This window comes from Dendropsophus ebraccatus, chromosome 10 (genome assembly GCF_027789765.1).
Source record: "Dendropsophus ebraccatus isolate aDenEbr1 chromosome 10, aDenEbr1.pat, whole genome shotgun sequence".
Classification (NCBI taxonomy): domain Eukaryota; kingdom Metazoa; phylum Chordata; class Amphibia; order Anura; family Hylidae; genus Dendropsophus; species Dendropsophus ebraccatus.
The window spans coordinates 7,040,623-7,066,662 of record NC_091463.1 but is presented as its reverse complement, the minus strand read 5'-3'; the positions used below and the strand labels follow the sequence as shown (position 1 = coordinate 7,066,662).

General features: G+C 44.9%; 2 protein-coding genes across 3 annotated transcripts in view; one reads left to right on the top strand and one right to left on the bottom strand.

Annotated features, from left to right (window-relative positions):
- Window positions 1–11,951, top strand: part of DDX31 (DEAD-box helicase 31) — a 45,185-nt gene extending 33,234 nt beyond the window's left edge. For both annotated transcript variants that reach the window (XM_069986496.1, XM_069986495.1), the window contains exons 19-20: window positions 5,385–5,562; window positions 10,896–11,951. In XM_069986496.1, coding sequence (XP_069842597.1) covers window positions 5,385–5,562; window positions 10,896–11,022 — 305 coding nt within the window. In that variant the 3' untranslated portion in view covers window positions 11,023–11,951. The remainder of the gene's footprint in view (window positions 1–5,384; window positions 5,563–10,895) is intronic.
- The window catches only part of GTF3C4 (general transcription factor IIIC subunit 4), a 660,517-nt gene that overhangs the window by 44,468 nt on the left and 590,009 nt on the right, over window positions 1–26,040 (bottom strand). The window lies entirely within an intron of this gene.

Below are 26,040 nucleotides of genomic sequence, written 5' to 3'. Positions count from 1 at the left end.
TGTATATAGGGAGCAGTATTATAGTGGTTATATTCCTGTATATAGGGAGCAGTATTATAGTAGTTATATTCCTGTATATAGGAGCAGTATTATAGTAGTATATACCTGTATATAGGAGCAGTATTATAGTAGTTATATTCCTGTATATAGGAGCAGTATTATAGTAGTTATATTCCTGTATATAGGAGCAGTATTATAGTAGTATATTCTTGTATATAGAGGCAGTATTGTAGTAGTTATATTCCTGTATATAGGAGCAGTATTATAGTAGTTATATTCTTGTATATAGAGGCAGTATTGTAGTAGTTATATTCCTGTATATAGGAGCAGTATTATAGTTGTTATATTCCTGTATATAGGAGCAGTATTATAGTAGTTATATTCCTGTATATAGGAGCAGTATTATAGTAGTATATCCTTGTATATAGGAGCAGTATTATAGTAGTTATATTCCTGTATATAGGAGGCAGTATTATAGTAGTATATTCTTGTATATAGAGGCAGTATTATAGTAGTATATTCTTGTATATAGAGGCAGTATTATAGTAGTTATATCCTTGTATATAGGAGCAGTATTATAGTAGTTATATTCTTGTATACAGGAGCAGTATTATAGTAGTTATATTCCTGTATATAGGAGCTGTATTATAGTAGTTATATTCCTGTATATAGGAGCAGTATTATAGTAGTTATATTCCTGTATATAGGGGGCAGTATTATAGTAGTTATATTCCTGTATATAGGAGCAGTATTATAGTAGTTATATTCCTGTATATAGGAGCAGTATTATAGTAGTTATATTCCATTATATAGGAGCAGTATTATAGTAGTATATTCCTGTATATAGGAGCAGTATTATAGTAGTTATATTCCTGTATATAGGGGCAGTGTTATAGTAGTTATATTCCTGTATATAGGGAGCAGTATTATAGTAGTTATATTCCTGTATATAGGGGCAGTATTATAGTAGTTATATTCCTGTATATAGGGGCAGTATTATAGTAGTTATATTTCTGTATATAGGGAGCAGTATTATAGTAGTTATATTCCTGTATATAGGAGCAGTATTATAGTAGTATATTCCTGTATATAGGAGCAGTATTATAGTAGTTATATTCCTGTATATAGGGGCAGTATTATAGTAGTTATATTCCTGTATATAGGGGCAGTATTATAGTAGTTATATTCCTGTATATAGGGAGCAGTATTATAGTAGTTATATTCCTGTATATAGGGGCAGTATTATAGTAGTTATATTCCTGTATATAGGGGCAGTATTATAGTAGTTATATTTCTGTATATAGGGAGCAGTATTATAGTATTTATATTCCTGTATATAGGGGCAGTTTACCATCCTGGGCACAGTATTGCTGGACTGTCAAATGTCAGGATTGGGCTCTCTCAGAGTAGCAGTGGGGTAATAGGGAAGGTGAGTACAGGGGTAGATTAACACCCTGTTTGCATTTAAAGGGAATATACTACCACGGTAATCTATACCCATTTTCATCTGTAAACAGTGCCATTCTGGACCTGAGGTTGTGTGGGATGTCGCAGCTCTGTTCCATTGAAGGGAATAGAGCTGGGCGGCAATATCACATACAAACTGTAGTCCACCATAGTGCTTTTTTTAGATTAAAGCGACTCTGTACACACACTCTAGGCCACGGCCGTTGGGCACGGGGTTGCCAGTTTAAAAACTGTTTTTTAGGACAATAACTGCATCCCCTGCCGAACGGACCCCAGGACAGATCTTGGATTAAACGCAGCTATCCGAAGGTACAAGTGGTTGGGGGGGAGGGTCAAATTGTGCGTACAGAGTCGCTTTAAAGCAGTTAACTTTTTTCTATTCCAGGACAATCCCTTTAAGTGCAAGCAGGCTGTGAATCCTTCCCTGTTTCCCCAACACTACTCAGAAATGTCCTGCAGTGCTGCCCTTCATGGCCTCCGTCTTGTCTTAAGTTGCTCAGTCAGTTAGCGGACAGAGACCATGAAGGGCAGCGCAGCTGCATCGGGCGCCGTCAGAGTAGTGGGGGGAGGGTGAATACAGGCTTGGACAGTATGTGTAGATAGACTTATAAATATGACACTGTAGCGGTGTGTACAGATGGTAATGATGACACTTTAAGGGGTGTATACCGATGGTAATGGTGACACACTTGCGGTGTATATGGATGGCAATGGTGACACTGTAGCTGTGTATACGGATGTAACCAGTAGTGGATTATAATAGGGGCGTTTTGGGCGGCAGCCCGGGGCCCTGAGCTCCTGGGGGGCCCATGACCACCCAAAAAGACTTATACTTTCAGTGATGTACTGTCTCCTGGCTACACTTCCACCATGATTTGCAAAAAATCACAGTTTTTCTATGGCAATTTTGCACAAATCAGGGCATCATGACATTATCTATCCTGTACTATGAACGCCAGGCTAGTGCTGCCATAGTTGCAGTGGGGTGGGGGGCCAAGGCTTGGTGAACAGCCCGGGGCCTATGGTAAAGTTAATCCGCCCCTGGATGTAACTGTGACGGTGTATACGGAGGGTAATGGTGACACTGTGGCCTGTATACGGATGCAGTGGTTACACTGTAGTGATATATACAGGTGGTAATGGTGACGCTGTAGCGGTGTATACGGATGCAGTGGTTACACTGTGGCCTGTATACAGATGCAATGGTGACACTGTGGTAGTGTATACAGATGTAACAGTGACACTGTGGGGTGTATACGGATGTAACGGTGACACTGTGGTGGTGTATACGGATGTAAGGGTGACACACTAGCGGTGTATACGGATGTAACAGTGACACTGTGGTGGTGTATACGGATGTAAGGGTGACACTGGTGGTGTATACGGATGGTAATGGTGACACTGTGGCCTGTATACAGATGCAATGGTAACACTGTGGTGGTGTATACGGATGTAGCAGTGACACAGTGGCCGTGTATGCAGATACACTAGCGGTGTATATGAATGTAATGGTGACACTGTGGTGGTGTATACGGATGTAATGGTGACACTGTGGTGGTGTATATGGATTTAATGCTGACACTGTGGTGGTGTATATGGATTTAATGCTGACACTGTGGTGGTGTATACGGATGTAATGGTGACACTGTGGTGGTGTATATGGATTTAATGCTGACACTGTGGTGGTGTATACGGATGTAATGGTGACATTGTAGTGTGGCCGCGGTGCCTGTGACCGGTCGCTCCTGACATGAGGCTCCTCACTCGCTCTGTTATAACCTTTTCAGTCATTCTCCCGGATCTTGCAGCCATCATTCTCAGAGATGACACTTTTTTACTTTTATTACTGTTCATAAACGCCAATATCCAGCAGAAGATTACTCCTGAGCCTCCACTAAGCTCTCTCCTCCTGAGCGGGGGGGGGGGGGGGGTTCAGCAGAGGGACGTGCGCGGGAGCAGCAGAGATGTGCGGTCACTGGGCGGCAGCCTCGGCACTGTATATGCACATCAGGTGAGGAGGGAACTTTATATACTATAGACAGTGGTGCCTTGGATTACGAGTATAATTCGTTCCGGGACGGTGCTTGTAATCCAAATCCACTCTTACACGAAAGCAAATTTTCCCATAAGAAATCACTGATCTGCAGACAATTGGTTCTACACCCCAAACATAATGATTTTTTCTTATTCTGAATAACATGTAAAACTAATGAAACAAACATTTAGAAACAGCAGAATATGTGATATATGTTACTGTACAGTATAGCAGCATGTGGTGTATAATGTATAGTAACTGTATAACCCTGATAACACAGCAGCTGAATATGTGATATATAAGTTACTGTACAGTATAGCAGCATGTGGTGTATAATGTATAGTAACTGTATAACCCTGATAACACAGTAGCTGGATATGTGATATATAAGTTACTATACAGTATAGCAATCAGCATGTGGAGTATAATGTATAGTAACTGTATAACCCTGATAACACAGCAGCTGGATATGTGATATATAAGTTACTGTACAGTATAGCGGCATGTGGTATATAATGTATAGTAACTGTATAACCCTGATAACACAGCAGCTGGATATGTGATATATAAGTTACTGTACAGTATAGCAGCATGTGGTGTATAATGTATAGTAACTGTATAACCCTGATAACACAGCAGCTGGATATGTGATATATAAGTTACTGTACAGTATAGCAATCAGCATGTGGTGTATAATGTATAGTAACTGTATAACCCTGATAACACAGCAGCTGGATATGTTATATATAAGTTACTGTACAGTATAGCAATCAGCATGTTGTATATAATGTATAGTAACTGTATAACCCTGATAACACAGCAGCTGGATATGTGATATATAAGTTACTGTACAGTATAGCAATCAGCATGTTTTATATAATGTATAGTAACTGTATAACCCTGATAACACAGCAGCAGCTGGATATATAAGTTACTGTACAGTATAGCAGCATGTGGTGTATAATGTATAGTAACTGTATAACCCTGATAACACAGCAGCTGAATATGTGATATATAAGTTACTGTACAGTATAGCAGCATGTGGGGTATAATGTATAGTAACTGTATAACCCTGATAACACAGCAGCTGGGTATGTGATATATAAGTTACTGTACAGTATAGCAGCATGTGGTATATAATGTATAGTAACTGTATAACCCTGATAACACAGCAGCTGGATATGTGATATATATAAGTTACTGTACAGTATAGCAATCAGCATGGCAGGAAGTGAGAATCACAGAGTTGTGCAGGAGGACAGTGACAGAAACTTCTCTATACAGCAGTGTGAGTGCAGGCACATTATAGCAGCATTGTGTATAGCTGAGTGTAAGTGTAGGCACATTATAGCAGGAATGGAGAGGATAGGAAACACAATTGCTGACAGAGACTGCAGGGAGCATGAAGGAATGAGCAGGGCAGATGTGGGCACATACATGCAGCACTCTCTGTCCAGGGAGAGAGGGGCTTACAGCTATGGGGAGATTACCTCCACAGTCCTGTCCCCTGATGTAAGCCCCAGCCTGAAGTGGATCTGCTATGATTTGGAAGGTGAGGGAGACTTCCTGGGTCAGAGTACAGGGCTGTAGACCCCACTATGCAGACCATGCCCCTCCTCCACTTCCCCTCCCACCCAGTACAAGTGGCTCTTACACCAAAGCAATGTTCTTAAACCAAGTTACAATTTATAAAACCTGTGATCTCTTTTTGCAAAACTCTCCTAAACCAAGTAAACTAAGGTAGCACTGTATAGCAAATGGTTTCTGTCTGGTTATCGAATGGTCACAGAGACCGCACAGGGTAGAGGACCCCTGCCATTTCCCTTAATGAAAATTATTGTGTAAAATGTGATTTCTGATGAGTCTGTCTTCTCTTTCCCAGCTCTCCAGTCCTACATCCGCTCCTACGCCACCTACCCTAGAGACCTAAAGCACATCTTTCATGTCCGCTCCCTGCACCTCGGTCACGTGGCCAAAAGTTTTGGCTTGAGAGACGCCCCGCACAACCTCAGCCAGCAGCTATCGGGAACTAAGAAACAGAAAGCAATGAAGAACAAGAGGTAAGAGCCCAGAGAATGCTGAGCATGCAGCCTGTATTATACTCCAGAGCTGCACTCACTAATCTGCTGGTGAGGTCACTGTGTACATTACATTACATTACTGATCCTGAGTTACATCCTGCATTATACTCCAGAGCTGCACTCACTATTCTGCTGGTGCGGTCACTGTGTACATTACATTACATTACATTACTGATCCTGAGTTACATCCTGTATTATACTCCAGAGCTGCACTCACTATTCTGCTGGTGGGGTCACTGTGTACATACATTACATTACTGATCCTGAGTTACATCCTGTATTATACTGCAGAGCTGCACTCACTATTCTGCTGGTGGGGTCACTGTGTACATACATTACATTACTGATCCTGAGTTACATCCTGTATTATACTCCAGAGCTGCACTCACTATTCTGCTGGTGAGGTCACTGGATACATATATTACTGATCCTGAGTTCCATCCAGTATTATACTCCAGAGCTGCACTCACTATTCTGCTGGTGGGGTCACACTGTGCAGTGTCCCCTCTTGGGTCTGATGTAGGAATGATAGTGCCTCCTGCTGTATATAAGCTGTCTGTGTCTGACACGCAATTTGCTATGATAATTATGCAGAGTTCAGCTCTGGAGTATAGGGGTGAGATCACACACACACAGCAGAATTGATATTCACCTGATATGACAGATATCTACCCTATGGTCCCTCCTGTATAGTTTGGGGATGATGCAGCTGGTGGTCTCCTTGTATACAGTATATACAGTACCTGATCAGCTGTCCCTGCCGTCTCCATCTCTGTATTATAGTCCATGGTCATCACTGAGCCCCTTGGCTCCAGGATCTGACCCCTTGTGTCATGTGACCTCTCCTGGCTCCAGCATTACCACCAGTGTCCAGCAGAGGTCCTCAGAGCAGTGGGAATTAGTGGTGGGCTTGGGCCCCTCCAGAAGGTATACAGGGGGAGTATGAATCTCAATGTACTCGGATACACAGGGACTTCTCTGTACACTCCTCAGTAATATCACTGTGCACCCCCATATAGCCCACCATATGGGGGCCATGCATTGTCTAATGGCTGGGACTCTGAAGGCAGATGGAGAACTGTCTGGGACCCCTGTACCCCTCCCCCTGGCCCCCTCCCGGCTTCTCTTGCCCCATGACTAGAAGGATTTGTCCGGAGCCTTTATGGTGGGAAGAATGGTGTGATTAGGGGATAAGTAGCGGGTTACATAGCATGGGACGCAACGCTGAGTGACGGCCGCGGCGTGTCACACGATTAGAAGTTGGGGTCTGCGCACCTCTGTTTTACTCATTAGCCTGAAAGACGTCCCGGCTACTGAGAACAAGAGCGGCTCCTGGGGTGCGTGAACGTGTCGCCTCCCCCAGCACAAAAGACCATTTACAGCCCCTAAAGGGCCATTACCAGATCATTTAGAGGGATTTTAGGTTGTGATTCCCCCCCTCCCCCCTTTGGCAGCTCAGATGGCCACAGCAATGTTCACGTATACCGCCAGACAGTCGCCTATATGCCAATCCCCAGTGTATCACATTCTGGAAGGTTGTATCAGTGTCTGGGAAAGCTGGGTGACTACCAGTATGACTGTCCCTGTGCCAGTCCTGCCTGGCTATGTCTTAGGGCTTGTCCTCCCTCTATATTACTGCATCACTGGACAGATAGGCCATACAGGCACCTGGGAAAGTTGGGTGACTACCAGTATGACTGTCCCTGGGCAGTGCTACTTATGTCATAAGACACGTCCACCCTCTATGTTACTGCATCACTGGACAGATAAGCCATGGAGGCGCCTGGGAAAGCTGGGTGACTACCAGTATGACTGTCCCTGTGCCAGTTCTGCCTGGCTATGTCATAAGACACGTCCTTCCTCTATATTACTGCATCACTGGACAGATAGGCCATACAGGCACCTGGGAAAGTTGGGTCATTATCCCTGTGGATGCTACAATAATCAGATACCGATACATTGGGTGACTACCAATATAGCTGCCATGTTATTGTCCTGCAAACCTGCCTTGCTATGTCATGTTGCACATCCTTTCCCCTGACATTACTGTAGAGATTTGCCATTCAGGGAAAGCTGGGTGATAATCCCTTAACTCTAATATGACCATGAGAGCTCTCAAAGAGGTTATCACCCATCTTTTCCAAGTACCTGAATGGGAAATCTTTGCAGAAATATAGGAGTGAGAATGTGAATCATGACATCACTGGGCACATCTGGTTAACCACCTGGCAGCCATATTAGTTGTCACCCAACTTTCCCAGTCACCGCTACAGACAATGAACTTTACGGTACTATTATCATTCCAGCTTCCATAATTCATTGTCTGTATCAGTTTCTGGGAAAGTTGAGTGACAACCGGCTTCTACTTCTGTATTGCTGGGCATAGTTGCCATTCAGACACTTGGGAAAGCTGGGTGACTACCAGTATGACTGTCCCTGTGCCAGTTCTGCCTGGCTATGTCATAAGACACGTCCTTCCTCTATATTACTGCATCACTGGACAGATAGGCCATACAGGCACCTGGGAAAGTTGGGTGACTACCAGTTTGACTGTCCCTGGGCAGTGCTACTTATGTCATAAGACACGTCCTCCCTCTATATTACTGCAACACTGGACAGATAAGCCATGGAGGCGCCTGGATAAGCTGGGTGACTACCAGTATGACTGTTCCTGTGCCAGTCCTGCCTATGTCATAAGACACGTCCTCCCTCTATATTACTGCATCACTGGACAGATAGGCCATACAGGCACCTGGGAAAGTTGGGTGACTACCAGTATCACTGTTCCTGTGCCAGTCCTGCCTATGTCATAAGACATGTCCTCACTCTATATTACTGCATCACTGGACAGATAGGCCATACAGGCACCTAGGAAAGTTGGGTCAAAGTTGGTACAATAAACCGATACGTTGGGTGACTACCAATATGGTTGCCATGATATTATCCAGCAAACCTGCCTTGCTGTGTCATGTTTGTCACATCCTCACTCCTGACATTACTGCAGAGGTATGCCATTCAGGGACTCTGGAAAGCTGGGTGATAACCCATTAACTCTAATTTGACCATCAGAGCTTTCAAAGAGGTTATCACCCATCTTTTCCAAGTACCTGAATGGGAAATCTTTGCAGAAATATAGGAGTGAGAAGCGGAATCATGACATCACTGGTCACATCTGGTTAACACCCTGGCAGCCATATTGGTTGTCACCCAACTTTCCCAGTGACCGCTACAATGAACTTTACGGTAATATAATCATTCCAGCTTTCATAATTCATTGTCTGTATAAGTTTCCAGGAAAGTTGAGTGACAACCGGCTTCTACTTCTGTATTGCTGTATTACTGGGCAGAGTCGCCATTCAGACACTTGGGAAAGCTGGGTGACAAATGCCTTTAGTGTAATATGATCAATGCAGCTTCAAAAGTGTTTATCATCCAGCTCTCCCAAGTGTCTGAATGGTAAATCTGCACAGTAATGTAGTAATACAGAGGAAGGCAGGTTTGCCATCAGAAATGCTTGGTGACCATCTGGCAGCCATTTTGGTTGTCCCCCAACTTTCCCAGTGACCAATATAATGAACTTTACTGTATCAGTGTAGTCTCAGGTTTACCATTAGAAATGCTGAGTGACCACCTGGTGGCCATATTGGTTGTCACCCAACTTTCCCAGCGACCGATACAGACAATGAACTTTACGGTAAGATGATAATTTCAGCCTGTGTCAGTGTCTGGGAAAGTTGGGTGACGACCCCTCTGTCCGCCATGACAGTACCCAGTGGGTCGGGTTATTAAACAGATGGTTCCTTTTTTTTTTTTTTTTTTTATTTCGCCGTCCGCCTGTTCCGGTTTCCTTTCACTCGCGTCTGAGAGCCGTCACATGAGTTTTTGGTGAAACGAGAGCCTGTCTGCGTCATTGTCTGGCGCCCTATAAGCAGGTTGACCGTGAAGGCCGGACCACAATGGGATCAGGGGGTGCGCCGGCTCCCCCGCTCTAAGCTCATTTCATACCCTGTCAGGGCTCAAAAGGAACCACTGGAAGACCCCAATTAAAGAGAGACTTGTGGGGGGGAGGGGCGGCTTGTTTCCTGCTAATAGCTGTGATCTCCGGTCCGGCGGGACCCCCGGCCCTGAATGTAGAGTAGGGTCCCGACTCCTTCCCAGACCGCCACCATGTTAACATGCCGCCAGCGTTCCGGAATCACTATTCAATTACCTGCCCCCCCCGCCTCCCATGTCAATCATACTGCAGATCATCGCATAGAACTACAACTCCCAGTGTACCAGAATAACTATTCAATTACCTGCCCCCCGCCTCCCATGTCCATCATACTGCAGATCATCGCATAGAACTACAACTCCCAGCGTGCCGGAATCACTATTCTATTACCTGCCCCCCCCACCTCCCATGTCAATCATACTGCAGATCATCGCATAAAACTACAATTCCCAGTGTACCAGAATAACTATTCAATTACCTGCCCCCCGCCTCCCATGTCCATCATACTGCAGATCATCGCATAGAACTACAACTCCCAGTGTGCCAGAATCACTATTCAATTACCTGCCCCCCGCCTCCCAAGTCAATCATACTGCAGATCATCGCAAAGAACTACAACTCCCAGCATGTCATTATTACTATTCAATTACCTGCGCCCCCCCCCACCTCCCATGTCAATGATACTGCAGATCATTGCATAGAACTACAACTCCCAGCATGTCATTATTACTATTCAATTACCTGCGCCTCCCCCCCACACACACACACCTACCATGTCAGTCAACCGCAGAGCATTGCATAAAGCTACAACTCGCAGCATGCTGCTGGAATCACTATCCTATTCTTTTCAGTATAGAATGTCAGACTGTTAGGGTGACGGCTACTGCGGATGATCCTTATGGTATTAGTGGTTACCCAGCTTTCCCAGGAGCAGATTAGGAGGAGATCAGGTCAGTGAGTGCGGACGTCCTCAGAGCGGCTCCCTGTATCCCTTCTCGCCCCCTGGTCACACCTCTATTATTAGGTGATTAGCTGGATGACCTCTGTCTTGATCTGACACCTGAGTCTCTGTGCCCCCCCCCCCGCTGTGAGCCACTCCCCCCAGCATGGCTGTCAGTAATTACAGCTTGGATGGAGCTACCTGTGTCCGGGGAGGTCTGTCCCGCATGCTGCAGGACTACTACACCCAGCATTCTCAGGGTAGTGGTTACAGGTTGTAGTGCACGCTCTACCTGCCCTCCCTTGCGGTATTAGACATCTGTAACATTGTAGCGGGGAATCACCATTCAGGCAGTTCCCTCTCTTATTTGTCTCGCAGGAACGATCGACAAAAGACGGTGAGGACGAAGCAGAGATTTTCTGACCTCCTGACCTCCGAATATTCCAGCGGACTCCCCCCAAAATCCAAGAAAGCAAAGACCCCCCTGAGCGGCGCTGAGCAGTGAGAGGGACAGAGAGCAGAAGATACTCGCCCAATCCTTGTGTGCCAGTCCAGCTCCGCATCATTCTGTTCATCCTGAGCCTCCCGCTTCATGAAGAGAATGCCACAACTGCGGTGAACACTGACGCCTTATAGAGCCATCCTTTTCTATCACCCATGTGTTGAATATACAGCGTTATGTTTTCCATATTGGCCTCTTGTTTTACTCTACAACTATGGAAGTCAACGGAGGCTGGAAGAGAGTGATCATGATTGGTATCTACATCTGTATCAGAGGCTGCGTAGTAACGTACAACACAACAGGGAGCTGCAGTACACAGTACGGAGGTAGATGCTCCATAGTTATGAGGCAGTACACAGCGGGGGGCTGCAGTACACAGTACGGAGGTAGATGCTCCATAGTTATGCTGCAGTACACAGCGGGGGGCTGCAGTACACAGTACGGATGTAGATGCTCCATAGTTATGAGGCAGTACACAGCGGGGGGCTGCAGTACACAGTACGGAGGTAGATGCTCCATAGTTATGCTGCAGTACACAGCGGGGGGATGCAGTACACAGTACGGATGTAGATGCTCCATAGTTATGAGGCAGTACACAGCGGGGGGCTGCAGTACACAGTACGGAGGTAGATGCTCCATAGTTATGAGGCAGTACACAACAGGGAGCTGCAGTACACAGCCAGCGGGCTACAGTACACTATACAGAGGTAGATGCTCCATAGCTATAAGGCAGTACACAGCCAGGGGGCTACAGTACACTATACAGAGGTAGATGCTCCATAGTTATGAGTCAGTACACAGCGGGTAGTGTTCCTCTGATTTAGGCCATTCAGGGTCTGTGGAAAGCTGGATCACACATGGGACTTTTGCTGGGCTGGACGAGATTATTTTTAATGGACAAAGTTTTGTTATTAAAAAGTATTTTAAAGTTCTGATGGTTCTTAAAGTTCCAACAAGAATATCTACTGGGTAATAAAACCCTTTAAATATATTCACCTTATAAATGGTGACCTGGTGGTCTGACTGGCAGTGATGGCAGAGGGCGTGAAGATAGGGGATAGTTACTGCATGCTGCTGTATATACTACACTGCGCTGGGACCCGGACCCTATAGCCATGTGATATGTCCCCATGGGACCCCATTGACCAAAGATGTGTCGTCGTCCCCCAGGTCCAGACCCCATAGCCCTGTGATGTGTCCCCCCAGATTCCCATAGTCCTGTCATGTGTTCCCCCAGACCCTATAGCCCTGTGATGTGTCCCCCCAGATTCCCATAGTCCTGTCATGTGTTCCCCCAGACCCTGTAGTCCTGTCATGTGTCCCCCGGACCCTGTAGCCTTATGATGTGTTCCCCTGGACCCCATAGCCCTGTGATGTGTCCCCCCCATAGCCATGTGTTGTGTCACCCAGACCCCATAGCCCTGTAATTTGTGTCCCCAGATCCTGTAGCCCTGTGATGTGTGTTCCCTGATTCTCATAGCCCCCTGATGTGTCCCCCAGATCCCCATAGCCCTGTGATGTGTCCCCCAGAGGACCCATAGCCCTGTGATGTGTCCCCCAGAGGACCCATAGCCCTGTGATGTGTCCCCCAGAGGACCCATAGCCCTGTGATGTGTCCCCCAGAGGACCCATAGCCCTGTGATGTGTCCCCCAGAGGACCCATAGCCCTGTGATGTGTCCCCCAGAGGACCCATAGCCCTGTGATGTGTCCCCCAGAGGACCCATAGCCCTGTGATGTGTCCCCCAGAGGACCCATAGCCCTGTGATGTGTCCCCCAGAGGACCCATAGCCCTGTGATGTGTCCCCCAGAGACCCCATATCCCTGTGATGTGCCCCCCCCCCCCCCGGACCCCATAGCCCTGTGATGCGTCCCCCGGACTCCATAGCCCTGTCATGTGCCCCACCGAGACCCCATAGCCCCATGATGTGTTCCTGTAGTACTTTGTGTGTATAATGGTTAGGTAGGTGGTCGGTGTCACAGTAACCTCCACATGATGCCAGGACACACGGTCTCCAGCAGAATATCGCCCATCACACTGCCCCGCCATCTTGTTGTCTTCCCATAGTGATTATTGGGCCGTGTATGGGCTTGGTAAAGCGAGCGCTGATCTAGCACACCGGCGCTCTCTTACACCAAGTGATCGGGCTGTGTAATACGGTCCTTAGTATGTTGTTTAGGAGGGACATTGTCAGATTCCCAAAGGTCATATTATCTAAAGGCCCATACCAGTTCAGATTTATAGGAGAGACTTGTCTTCTTCCCATAGTGCATCCTGGCGCCATCTCCTCCCCAGGTAAGTGACACACCTGGCTGTCCACATGATGGAGAATGTGACTCATCGCACCACACGTCCTCCTCCATCGCTCCATGCTTCTTGATGACCATCGTAGACACTATCAGGGAGGACAGGGGCACATGGACTCTAACCGGTCTCCGGAGCCCCATACACAGCGAGCTGCCATGTCCTGTGTCATCTGAATCCTTTCGATCATAAACAGCAGGAAGTTTTTCAGCAGTTTGCTTTACAGCACCTTCTCTGTTGGATGGAAGCAGACAAGTATGATGACCTCATATACAGTATATGCTGCTTTTATAATCATCCTGCACTGTCATGTCATCATCTATGATTTATAGTTATTCTGTACTGTGATGTCATCATCTATGACAGGGATGTCAAACTTCGACCCTTCAGCTGTTGCAAAACTACAATTCCCATCATGCCTGGAGAGCTAAAGCTTTGGCTGTCCAGGCATGATGGTAATTGTAGTTTTGCAACAGCTGGAGGGCCTGGGTTTGACACCCCTGATCTATGATGTGGTTCTGATCCTGTCATCTACTATAACGTACAATTATTTTGACATCATCCCATATCATTATAGTGATTGTATATCATGTACAGTGTGACGCCATCATCTCTTCTCTCTGTTGCTCCTGATGCCATGATGTATGGCGGCACATAATGTCACTGATGGCCGGAGTGCTCCCACCTCTGCTGGGTTGTGGTGTAGCCGCCTGTGTAATCCTAGACCTGACTGCGGCCTCCTCTCTGCTGGAGCCCTTTGTGCCATGACTGGAAGTCACATCAGGCCTCTTCTCATTGTCTTCTCTTACCGGGGAGAATAAAAGACAAGAGCTCATAAAGATGTTGCTGGGCCGCGGGGTGCCTGTGTCTCACGTTACTCCCCATTGTTGTTCATTTCGCTGAGCTGGTGCCTCATAAGAAAAGATCATGATTGAAACGTCACACAATCCCCTGAATGGCCAAAGTGACTTGGATCAGAGGACGTATCCAACAGATACGCTTAGATACGTCACGGTACAATCTGAAACCAAGAACATTTCTGCTGCAAAGTGCATTGCTGAAAAATTGTGCACAGGTCACTATGGGGTGTGTTCACTCTGATGGTTTTATTTTTATTTTTTTGGTTGCAATTTAAGATAAACGATAAGAGAAGAGCCATCTCTGTTGTCCTTAGCAACCATAGGTCAGTATTTATGGTGGGAAAACGAAGATGTGGTATAAACGCCGACCACCTTGACGCCCGTGAGGCGGCCATATTTTAGTATCAGAATTACAGCCGCCAGACCTGGGGTTCAAGTGAACCAGATTTAAATCTCTATAGGACGAATAGGAACTTGAGATCCTGGTGGCCATCTTGCCCAGGTTACATTTGTCTGAAAATTTCCTTATACTAATAAAGTTTGTACAGTTTAGCCTTAGCGACGTTTCCCTAGCAACAGATTTGGGTGTATGGTATCCATATTGCCCTGTTATATTGCATGGGGAGTCAGTTTCCACTCTCTGACAGCACCTCCTGTTGCTAGGCAACCGTCCAGTCCTTATATACAGGGAGTCATTTTGTTTTTAGGAGTTCCCCTTTAAATGAGGGCTGGTTATATCATTGGGGGTTCTTTAATAAGACCCCGAAGCGTGGTTTTTATGCGATGCGCTGTGTAGAATCTTTCCAAGCTACGAGGGGAAATTAAATATTGGAAGAATCTGTTTTCTGTGATTTCCATTTTGTCTGTGTAAATGTGCGACGATCTGCGGACGCTAACCCCCCCCCCCCCCCCCCCTTCCTCCTCACTAGTTGCCTTTGATAGATTTTTAATATGATTTTAAGGAGTTTTGTTTGGCGTCTTTCTTATTCAATGAGATTAATTTAAACCACTTATCCCCTGGGTTTAAGTCGATCCATGTTGGGTTTCTTCTCTTCATGAAGCTGCGGTTTTTGTGTGCGGCCGCATATGTTGTCCGCCGGCTGCTGGATATAAACTTGTCTGTCAGTTCATTAACCCCCCGATCCGGGGGACAATCCTCTCTGTCTACCATATCCATGGCAAAGGATTTAGCCCGGGCCCATTCACATGCAAAATCCCGGCTGACCACAAAGGAAGGAGCCTTATCGACTTCATTAGTCGCTGCGCATTTCGCAAAAAAAGAGAAAGAAAACTTGTATTAATACCCACAAGCCCCATTAATATGAAAGAGGCCGAGAGAGAAAGAACCAAAGAGGTTAATAGAATTGGCAAACAAGATGCAGAATGAGGAGGAGGAGGCCCCGAAACTTACTGCCGGATTGTGGGAGACAAAGTATGGGAGAGAAGCATCCAGATCATCTGTAACCCCCACAAGTTTACTTTATCACAGCATTTTTCAATAAGGAATTTTTAAAGAGTTGTTTGTTTGTTTTTTTTATTTGTTTTTTTCAAAGTAAAAAACTTTTTCTTTTTTTTTTAGAATTTTACGGTATATAATTAATATAATATTTTTGTACTTTTTTTTACAATAAGCCGATGGATTGAGAGAGAGAGGAGATAGATAGATAGATAGATAGATAGATAGATAGATAGATAGATAGATAGATAGATAATTTGAAGTAGATGGATAGATAGGAGATTGATAATTATAAATAGTAGTATATAGATAGGAGATAGATAGATAATGGTGGGTATACAGAAACTATGTGAACAGCTTTGCCGCCAATTTGTTTTTTAGAATTTTACGGTATATAATTAATATATTTTTGTATTATTTTTTTTTTACAATAAGCCGATAGATGGAGAGGAGATAGATTACAAATTAGAAAGATAGATAGATAGATGATAAATAGTATATAGGTAGGAGATAGAAATAAGAAAGAGATAGATAGATAGATAGATAGATGATAAATAGTATATAGGTAGGAGATCGGAATAAGATAGGGAGAGATAGATAGATTATAATTAGAAGTAGATGGACAGATAGGAGATTGATAATTATAAATAGGAGATAGATAGATAGAGAGAGATAGATAGATAGGAGATAGATAGATAGATAGAGGTAGGTATACAGATACTATGTGAACAGCTTTGGTTATAAGTTGACGGCTGCATCTATATAATGTCTATAGCCGCCATAACGTAGATAGGATACAGGTAGTGTAATTTAAATGGAAAGTTAACTTTTTAAAGGGGAAATGACCTTCAAACTTTTACACTTTTTGCAGGCCCCTAACCCTGTGCAGACAGATCATATGGATGGCGTCTCCACTTCATGACACCTCTACAAGGGCCTGGAGCATCCCTGGCAGGAGAGCTTTGTATCCTGAGAGTGTCCTGTGTATGTGAGGGGTCACTGAGACACAATGCTGCTCCTAACTGGCCTTTATGTGCCAGGAGGAGGGGGTGGGGGTCACCCTGCATGTGTTATTGGGCCTCGCTGTCCATCTGTTGGCTGCCTGCACTGCTCGCCGCTTCCAGTCTGTCCCAGTCACCAGCTGCTGGCACACTGGCTGTCACTGAGCCAGCCACACTTTAAAGGGACGGAAACCACCCATCCTGCAAAGTGACCATTTAAATCACTTAAGCAATTATAGCAGATGATTAGCATTAATAATTCATCCTGATCCCTGTTATCAATACAGAGGTGTGAGGGGCCCCTGGATGCTACAATGGGCAGCGGGCAGGGAGGGATCACCGGGGGGCACCACACGGCCATTGTCCTCACATACCAGCACTGAGTGGGGCAACTATGGGGACTACATGACCAGGTCTGACCAGGGGCCCCACTCTCCAGCATACATAGTCCTGTGCCCTTAGTCACTGCTTCCAGCTCTGCAACTTTCTATAATAAACTTTACATTTGACTTCATCACCAGCTGTAAGATCTCTGCTGGCTGTCAGTGAAAGGAACACTGTCCCACACTTCACATCCCACTGTATCTGTACAGTAGTATTGTATTGTTTTGTTGCTCATTGTATAGGTGAGAGAGAGAGAGAGATATGTAGAGGTATAGTGTATATATACTGTATGAGATATATATACTTTATCCATGTGTATATATACACATATATATACACATATGATGGTTGGTAACCTAAACAATGAGCTGTCAACAATCAGAGGGAAAGAGCAGCATATTAGGAGAAGGAGAAAAGTTTGGTAAATGATTATACGTGCAACAATATATAACTTGACACCCCACAGGTACATACCTCCCAAGTGTCCCCCTTTTGGAGGGACAGTCCCTACTTTTGAGCCAAGACCCTCTGTCCCTCTTTGCCCCTTACATGTCCCTCTTTTTGACCTAGGAATTAGATTTGCATTAGTAAACTTTCTATGTTGTTCTAGAAAGTGTCCGGTTTCTTGCTGTATAATAGACCCAAACCTGCAGATTATTCTACAAATTGTTACAATCAGATGAGTCATGTGACATTATGGCCCCTTACACTCATCATGTCACACATGCAGTTCCTATGGTCCCATACACACATCTGTAGGTGTCACGGATCCATTTTGGGGACATATCCATTGATATCAAATATCAATTCAAATAAATGCATCAATCTGCAGCAGATCCTGTATGTGTGATTGCATCAATCTGCATCAGATCCTGTATGTGTGATTGCATCAATCTGCATCAGATCCTGTATGTGTGATTGCATCAAACTGCAGCAGATCCTGTATGTGTGATTGCAGCAATCTGTAGCAGATCCTGTATGTGTGATTGCAGCAATCTGTAGCAGATCCTGTATGTGTGATTGTATCACTCTGCAGCAGATCCTGTATGTGTGATTGCATCAATCTGCATCAGATCCTGTATGTGTGATTGCATCAAACTGCAGCAGATCCTGTATGTGTGATTGCATCAATCTGCAGCAGATCCTGTATGTGTGATTGCAGCAATCTGTAGCAGATCCTGTATGTGTGATTGCAGCAATCTGTAGCAGATCCTGTATGTGTGATTGTATCACTCTGCAGCAGATCCTGTATGTGTGATTGCATCAATCTGCATCAGATCCTGTATGTGTGATTGTATCCATCTGCAGCAGATCCTGTATGTGTGATTGTATCCATCTGCAGCAGATCCTGTATGTGTGATTGTATCAATCTGCAGCAGTTCCTTTATGTGTGATTGCATCACTCTGCATCAGATCCTGTATGTGTGATTGCATCAATCTGCATCAGATCCTGTATGTGTGATTGTATCAATCTGCAGCAGATCCTGTATGTGTGATTGTATCAATCTGCAGCAGTTCCTGTATGTGTGATTGCATCACTCTGCAGCAGATCCTGTATGTGTGATTGCATCAATCTGCATTAGATCCTGTATGTGTGATTGCATCAATCTGCATTAGATCCTGGATGTGTGATTGTATCAATCTGCAGCAGATCCTGTATGTGTGATTGCATCACTCTGCAGCAGATCTTGTATGTGTGATTGTATCAATCTGCAGCAGATCCTGTATGTGTGATTGATGCAATCACACATACAGGATCTGCTGCAGATTGATGCAATCACACATACAGGATCTGCTGCAGATTGATGCAATCACACATACAGGATCTGCTGCAGATTGATGCAATCTGCAGCAGATCCTGTATGTGTGATTGTATCAATCTGCAGCATATTAAAAAATATAGAAATGTCTGTCAAATTTTCTTAGAGTAAACTACAATTGTCCCTTTTTGGCCATCCAAAAAGTTGGGAGGTATGCAGGTATAAGTGAGATGGAAATATGCCTTAAGGCTACAAACCCACTTGGCGGGTCTGCAGCGAGTCCCCCTGCTGCGTATTTGCAGCGTGACTCACTGCAGATCCCGGCCCTATACTTTTAATGGCAGACAAACATGCAACAGGGATGTACATCCCTGCTGCGAGTTTGTCTGCAGCCCACCCCATTAACCCCGCCGGAGCTGATACTTCACCTGATCCCGGCTCCGGCGGTTCCCGATGTCTTCAGCAAGCCGAAGCGGGGACCAGGTGAAGTATATGCTCCAGCCAGCCGCCCGCAGCCCCGGCCGCTCAATCGCCCCCCCCCCGCAGCACCGATCGCCCCCCTGCAGCCCCAGGGGGGGGGCGATCGGGGCTGCAGGGGGGCGATTGGGGGGGCGTGCGAGCGATCGGTGCTGCGGGGGGGCGTGCGATCGGTGCTGCGGGGGGGCGATTGGGGGGGCGTGCAATCGGTGCTGCGGGGGGGGCGATCGGGCAGCCGGGGCTGCGGGAGGTGTTAAAGGGGCTGCGGGCGGCTGGCTGGAGCATATACTTCACCTGGTCCCCGCTCCGGCTTGCTGAAGATATTGGGAACCGCTGGAGCCGGGATCAGGTTAAGTATCAGCTCCGGCGGACGGGGGGTTAATGGGGTAAGCTGCAGACAAACTCGCAGCAGGGATGTACATCCCTGCTGCGTGTTTGTCTAGGGCCGGGATCTGCAGCGAGTCTCGCTGCAAATACGCAGCGAGGGGACTCGCTGCAGACCCGCCAAGTGGGTTTGTAGCCTAAGGGTATAAACCCACACACCGTATATGCAGCGTATTTACTGCTGCGATACGCAGCAAACTCGCAGCAGATTAGATCTAAATAACTGAACACAGCATCAAATCTGTACCAACAAATCTGCTGCGTATTTGTTGCGTATCTGCTGCGTATACGGTGTGTGGGTTTATACCCTAAGGGTGCCTTCACACGTACCGTATCGCTGCGTATTTATCGCTGCGAGTTTCTCACACATAAATCCACAGTGATACTGATTGCTATCAAGTCAATGTATGTGTATTACTACATGCGAGTTTGTTGCGATTTTTACATGCGAGTTTTGATTTGCACATGATTTTCACAGGCGAGTTTAACACCACAAAAAACGCAGCAACTTTCATGCGAGTTTTGTGCGATAAATACGCAGCGATACGGTACATGTAAAGGCACCCTTAAGGCTATGTTCACACATGGTATTTTGGTTGGCATTTGTAGCCAAAATCAGGAGTGGAACTAATAGAAAAGCCATAATGGAAAGAGTTGCACAGTTTCTGTGTTTTCAACCCACTCCTGGTTTTGGTTGAAAAAAAACACTGACCAAAAGACTGACGGAAAAACTGTATGTGAACTTATCCTAGTCTGTATATGGCTGATCTGATCACATGGTAAATCTGCCACTTGGACCAGGAGTATTATAGCCACAGGTCTATTGGCCTATACTGACACCATCACAGTGATCACTTCTACTGGGACTCGCGGCCGTAATGGAAACATAACAAAAGGATCTACGTTACACCAACATGGAGGCAGACGGCGTTCACACAAGTGTATTTTGCAGGTGTATTACATCTGTTTCAGCTGGACTGTGATCTAGGGCTCTATGGGACTGTTCACCTGGCTGTAAATAACATATGTGCATATTGAGTACGTTCATCCATTTCACCAATGTGAAGTATCTGTATATGATGCATACGACATTTCATCCACGGTTATGGTTTTCTTTCTACATTTCCTGTCTAGATGATCCCCTCAGTGCTTACTATACAGATGCAATAGCGATGTCCGTCCCTATATCCGATCCATATTAGGCTGGGTTCACACTGTGGTTTTGCTGTCCGTTTAAGGGTATAAACCCACACACCGTATAAGCAGCGTATTTACTGCTGCGATACGCAGCAAATACGCAGCAAACACGCAGCAAATACGCAGCAAAAACGCAGCAGATTATATCTAAATAACTGAACACAGCATCAAATCTGTACCAACAAATCTGCTGCGTATTTGCTGCGTATTTGTTGCGTATCTGCTGTGTATACGGTGTGTGGGTTTGTACCCTAACAGAACAAAAAGGGATGCATTTGTGTCATCTGTTTGGATCTGATTTTCCATTGACTTCCATTATGTAAAAAAAAAAAAAAAAAAAAATTAATTTAAAGTCACCCCTGTAAATCCATCCATTAGGAAGCCTACATGTATGTCGGGGCTTATTTTGACAATTTTGGAAAAACATTTCTTCTATAACTGCCCCTTACAAGTCCCGGCCACACCATCAGGTCCAATGACTGTCCTTTGGCCATTATGATGCCGTTACCTTGGTTCATTACACCTGCAGCTAGGACGGGACTTGTCGCCATATTACAGATACAGATATCCCCATGTTATACCATGGACCTGATACAGAAAGCTTTTCCTGTAGTTTCTTCTCCCCCATGAGCAGTGGCTCCCCGCCCGCTATAGGTGTTGGTAATCAGGGAGGAGGCTCCAGGATGCTGAGTGCAGATCAGACCAGGCCAGCAGACAGGTGAGTGACCTATGGCTCTTATATGATGTACACTGTCCTATTATAACACAGGGGGTCCCCCCACTCATATCACCTGAATGGGGTAACAAAAAGTGGGGCGTTAAAAGTTAAGCAAAGGCTGGAGCTACACAATGGCAAGTCTCATCTAATGGTGCGTTTACACAGAGAGATTATCTGAGATTATTGAAGCCGAAGCCAAAGGCCCTTATTACACCAACAGATTATGTGACAGATTTTTTTGAGCCAAAGCCAGGAATAGACAATAAACAGAGAACAGGTAATAAAGGAAAGACTGAGATTCCTCTTCTTTTCAAATCTATTCCTGGCTTTGGCTTAAAAAAAATCTGTCAGATAATCTGCTGGCGTAATAGGGCCCAAAGCCAGGAATGGATCTGAAAATATGAGAAATCAAAGTCTTTCCCTGATTATAGTCTGTTCCTGGCTTTGGCTTCAAAAATCTGTCTGCGTAAATGCACCATAAAGTGCACAACCAAAATATTTTGTGCAACTTTATCACAGTTGTGGCTACTAACAAAATAGACAATGTTCACAGGTACTGGGTACAATGTGACACAACCAAGTGGCTGGGTAACCCTATGTAGAGATCCTGTCATTTATGTATACAGTCTCATTCACAGGACTTCATCACAAATCTAGGTTGTACAGGTTTGTAATATGGCGCCCATGTTGTATCTCATTATGCTTCTGATGTCATGTTAGACATGAGCCGATTGGAGATGCTCACAGCTGCAGGACTCGTTACAGTGTATCAGCGCCCAGGACCTGTGTCAGGTGGATGTGGTCAGGTCTTCTACTTCTGGGTGTATGTATAGTCAGACTTGTTATGTGGGTCCCCACAGATTTATTGAGTATGGATGGAAAACAGGTGGTAATCCATTTGCACGGACCCAGTCACTCCACAATTTTTTTTATTTTTTTTTTGTGGCTCTCCAGGCATGATGGGAATTGTAGTTTTGAAACAGCTGGAGGGCCGAAAACCGCCCCATGTTGTCTACAGTATACGGCCTGCAATATACAGATAGTGAAGGAGGCCTTAGTGTTGTCCTATCAATGTGTGATAACGTAATATACAAGATGGATGGTCTTTCGTATCACATTCCTCCAGAGATCATCCATCTCATATATTCTTTTATCATTTGGTGCAATGGGGACCTTACAATATCCATGAAGAGACACATTCTGCGACTAAAAATGCACCATACGTGGTTGACCCTCTCTATGCGGTATGATGTGTGTGTATATATATATATATATATATATATATATATATATATATATATATATATATATATATATATATATGAAAAAAAAAATTTAAAATTTTTTTTTCAGCATAAGCAATAAAAGCAGATTTCTTGCAAAAACAGTGCCACCCCTGTCTCCAGGTTGTGTGCAGTATTGCAGTTTGGCTCCATTTACTTCAATGTAAACTGAATCACAAAACCCCACACTGAAACTAAGTAGAACAGTGGTGTTGATTCTAGAGGAAAGCGACCATGTTTCCGTGTTTCTAAGCCCGGATAACTCCTTTAAAAAAACCTGGGCCTTGAGGAACTGTTTATTACCAATGGCAACCAATCACAGCTCGGCTTTCATTTATTAAAATGCTGTGGTAAAATGAAAGTTGGACTGTGATTGGTTGCTAAGGGAAACTAACTACTCAAGCAAGAGGTGTGATTTGCTGGTTGCTATGGGCAACTGCTCTCCCCCTGGGCCGCACTGGGGTTTATAGCTGAACCCCCAAGGTAGTTTAGAGTTGTAGTAGAGCTATAAGGGATGTCTGACAGGGCATGATGAGAGTTGTAGTCCCAGTACTAATCCTTGTGCCTATTCCATTAGATCAGGGATGGTGGAACCTTCCACCCTCCAGCTGTTGCAAAACTACAACTCCCATCATGCCTGGACAGCCTTTGGCTGTCCAGGCATGATGGGAGATGTAGTTTTGTAACAGTTGGAGGGTGGTAGGTTCCATCATCCCGGCATTGGAGTATACATCCTAAAACATGACAGACTACTACTAACTATACTGCTCTATGCGTGTATAATCACAGACTCCTCAGCCATATGATATACCGCCATTCTCGCAATGACCCGCCTGACATTCATACCTTGACATTGAGGGTTCAATATTCCATCTTGGAAAAATAGCAATATAAAACAGAGGCAGCCATTTTGGGAATTTCACACACACACACCCCATCCACAACTGTAGCGTTTCGTCACCGTCTACAAAATGGCTTCCCTTGTTGATTGCCATAAAATGCGTGACACAGCGATAATATTTTTTGAATAGTTTTTAATGATTTTTCTGGCATTTTGATATCATTGAACAGTGAATAAATAAGTGATGATGACATTTGGGTCCACGGGCGCTTAAAAAATACTGTAGAGAAGGGGTTAACCTCTGCCATGCCGGGAGACAGAAAAATCCCTTTAAATATATTTTAAATGTCAGAATACCCCACCACCATCACCAAAATGGGCCATTCCAATGGAAGTTAACTTTTCATATCGCCATAGCGCCCATTCAATTCAGTGGGGAGCGATCATCCATGCATGGCGCCTCCTGCTGACACGAATAAGGTACAGTCCACCCTCGGTACTGATGGGGCAGACATATCTGGGGTTCATCTATTACCGATACCATATGGAGCCTTCTAGAATCACTGACACAGACCTATGAACTCATGCTTTGCTATGGCATATACCAATTGTGAGCGGCCATTTTATGGGTGTTAATCTTCACGAAAGTTCTAACGATACTAAAGGATTCCAAGACGTATCACAGGAGAATATGGCGAGGCAGCAGCATCACACTGTTTTTTTTTTTTTGTTGTAGTCAAGGCATTATTCACAAAATGGCCGCCCACACTATTGACTTTCCCACCATGTTCATGAGAACGGTTTATTCAAGAAGGAAAATTTTGCAACTGTATAATGTTCTGACCGTGTTCCCGTCCTATTGCAAGAGGTTCCTCAGGGCACTTTGCAACAAAAATTTCAAATTTTTCTGACACCTTGAATTGAATCGGTTACAGTGGCACAGAAGAGGTTAACTTATTAGGTTTCTCTGTATTTCAATTTTTTTTGCTATGTTTTTTTTTTTTTTTCCCTGGGAAAATGATATTCAATGGCGTAATTTTTGTTCTTTATAAATAGGTAGACAAGGACGCTAAATATACAAAGGACTATGTACAGGCAGAAGACCACCGATATCTCAGAAATAACATTGCTTCGTCCAGAATTATCACCATCTCCAAATAATTTAGAGGTTGCGTTTTTATATTTGGCCTGAGGTACGTGGACAGGTTTGTATTTCTTTCTTGTGTTACAAAAAGTCACCCAAGTCATATGGAAGATAGCGGGCACTGTGATATGGAACCACAGACCTGTGAACCTATGGCAGGATCTTGTAGGTCCATATCACGCTATGTGAATGTGCTTACGGGGATAGCAGCAATGTGTAAAACGTTAAAAATACTCAATTGTGTAGTTATAGGGATCCTCAGGGGCGGGGCTTACAGGATGACAAATAGGATTGGCTTATTCAACACCTTTTAGTCTTTTCCAGGAAGATCAAATCTTAAATCACAGTGAATTTTTGGCCTCAGGAATAATTAAAATATTTTTTTTTATATTGAGTTGACCACGGAGGCCGCCATGTTAAGTTAAGACCCATTTACACCAAGCTGACAATCTTCTCTGTAAATGAGATACAAGGTTTTGCATTTGGAATACATATTGGGTCTTGTGATACTTGCAATTAAGGAGGTAGCATTCTCACCTGGGCTCTGGTGACTAAAAGGGCCTGAAGACCCCTCTGCCACATAAGATGCCAGAATTGGTATCGTAACCTCAACCCCCTCCCCTTCAAATTTCAATATCTTTTCCCCCAGCCGTAATTAAAGGCTATGTGTACCCCAAAGATTAAAAATAATCTGTTCCCTGTGCTTGACTGATCCTGAAGTCCGGAGACCCAGTTGACCCCCAGCTATAATGGCAGCCACGTTGGTTGTCACCCACCTGGAATGGCAGCCATGTTGGGTGATACTCCACCCCACCACCACCTGTAATGGCAGCCATGTTGGTTGTCACCCAACTATAATGAATGGTAACCATGTTGGGTGACCACCACCTGTAATGGCAGCCATGTTGGTTGTCACCCAGCTATAAAGAATGGTAACCATGTTGGTTGTCACCCAGCTATAATAAATGGTAACCATGTTGGGTCACCCCCACCTGTAATGGCAGCCATGTTGGTTGTCATCCAGCTATAATGGCAGCCATGTTGGGTGACCACCACCTGTAATGGCAGCCATGTTGTGTGACCCACACCTGTAATGGCAGCCATGTTGGTTGTCATCTAGCTATAATGGCAGCCATGTTGGCTGTCATCCGGCTATAATGGCAGCCATGTTGGGTGACCCCCACCTGTAATGGCAGCCATGTTAGTTGTCACT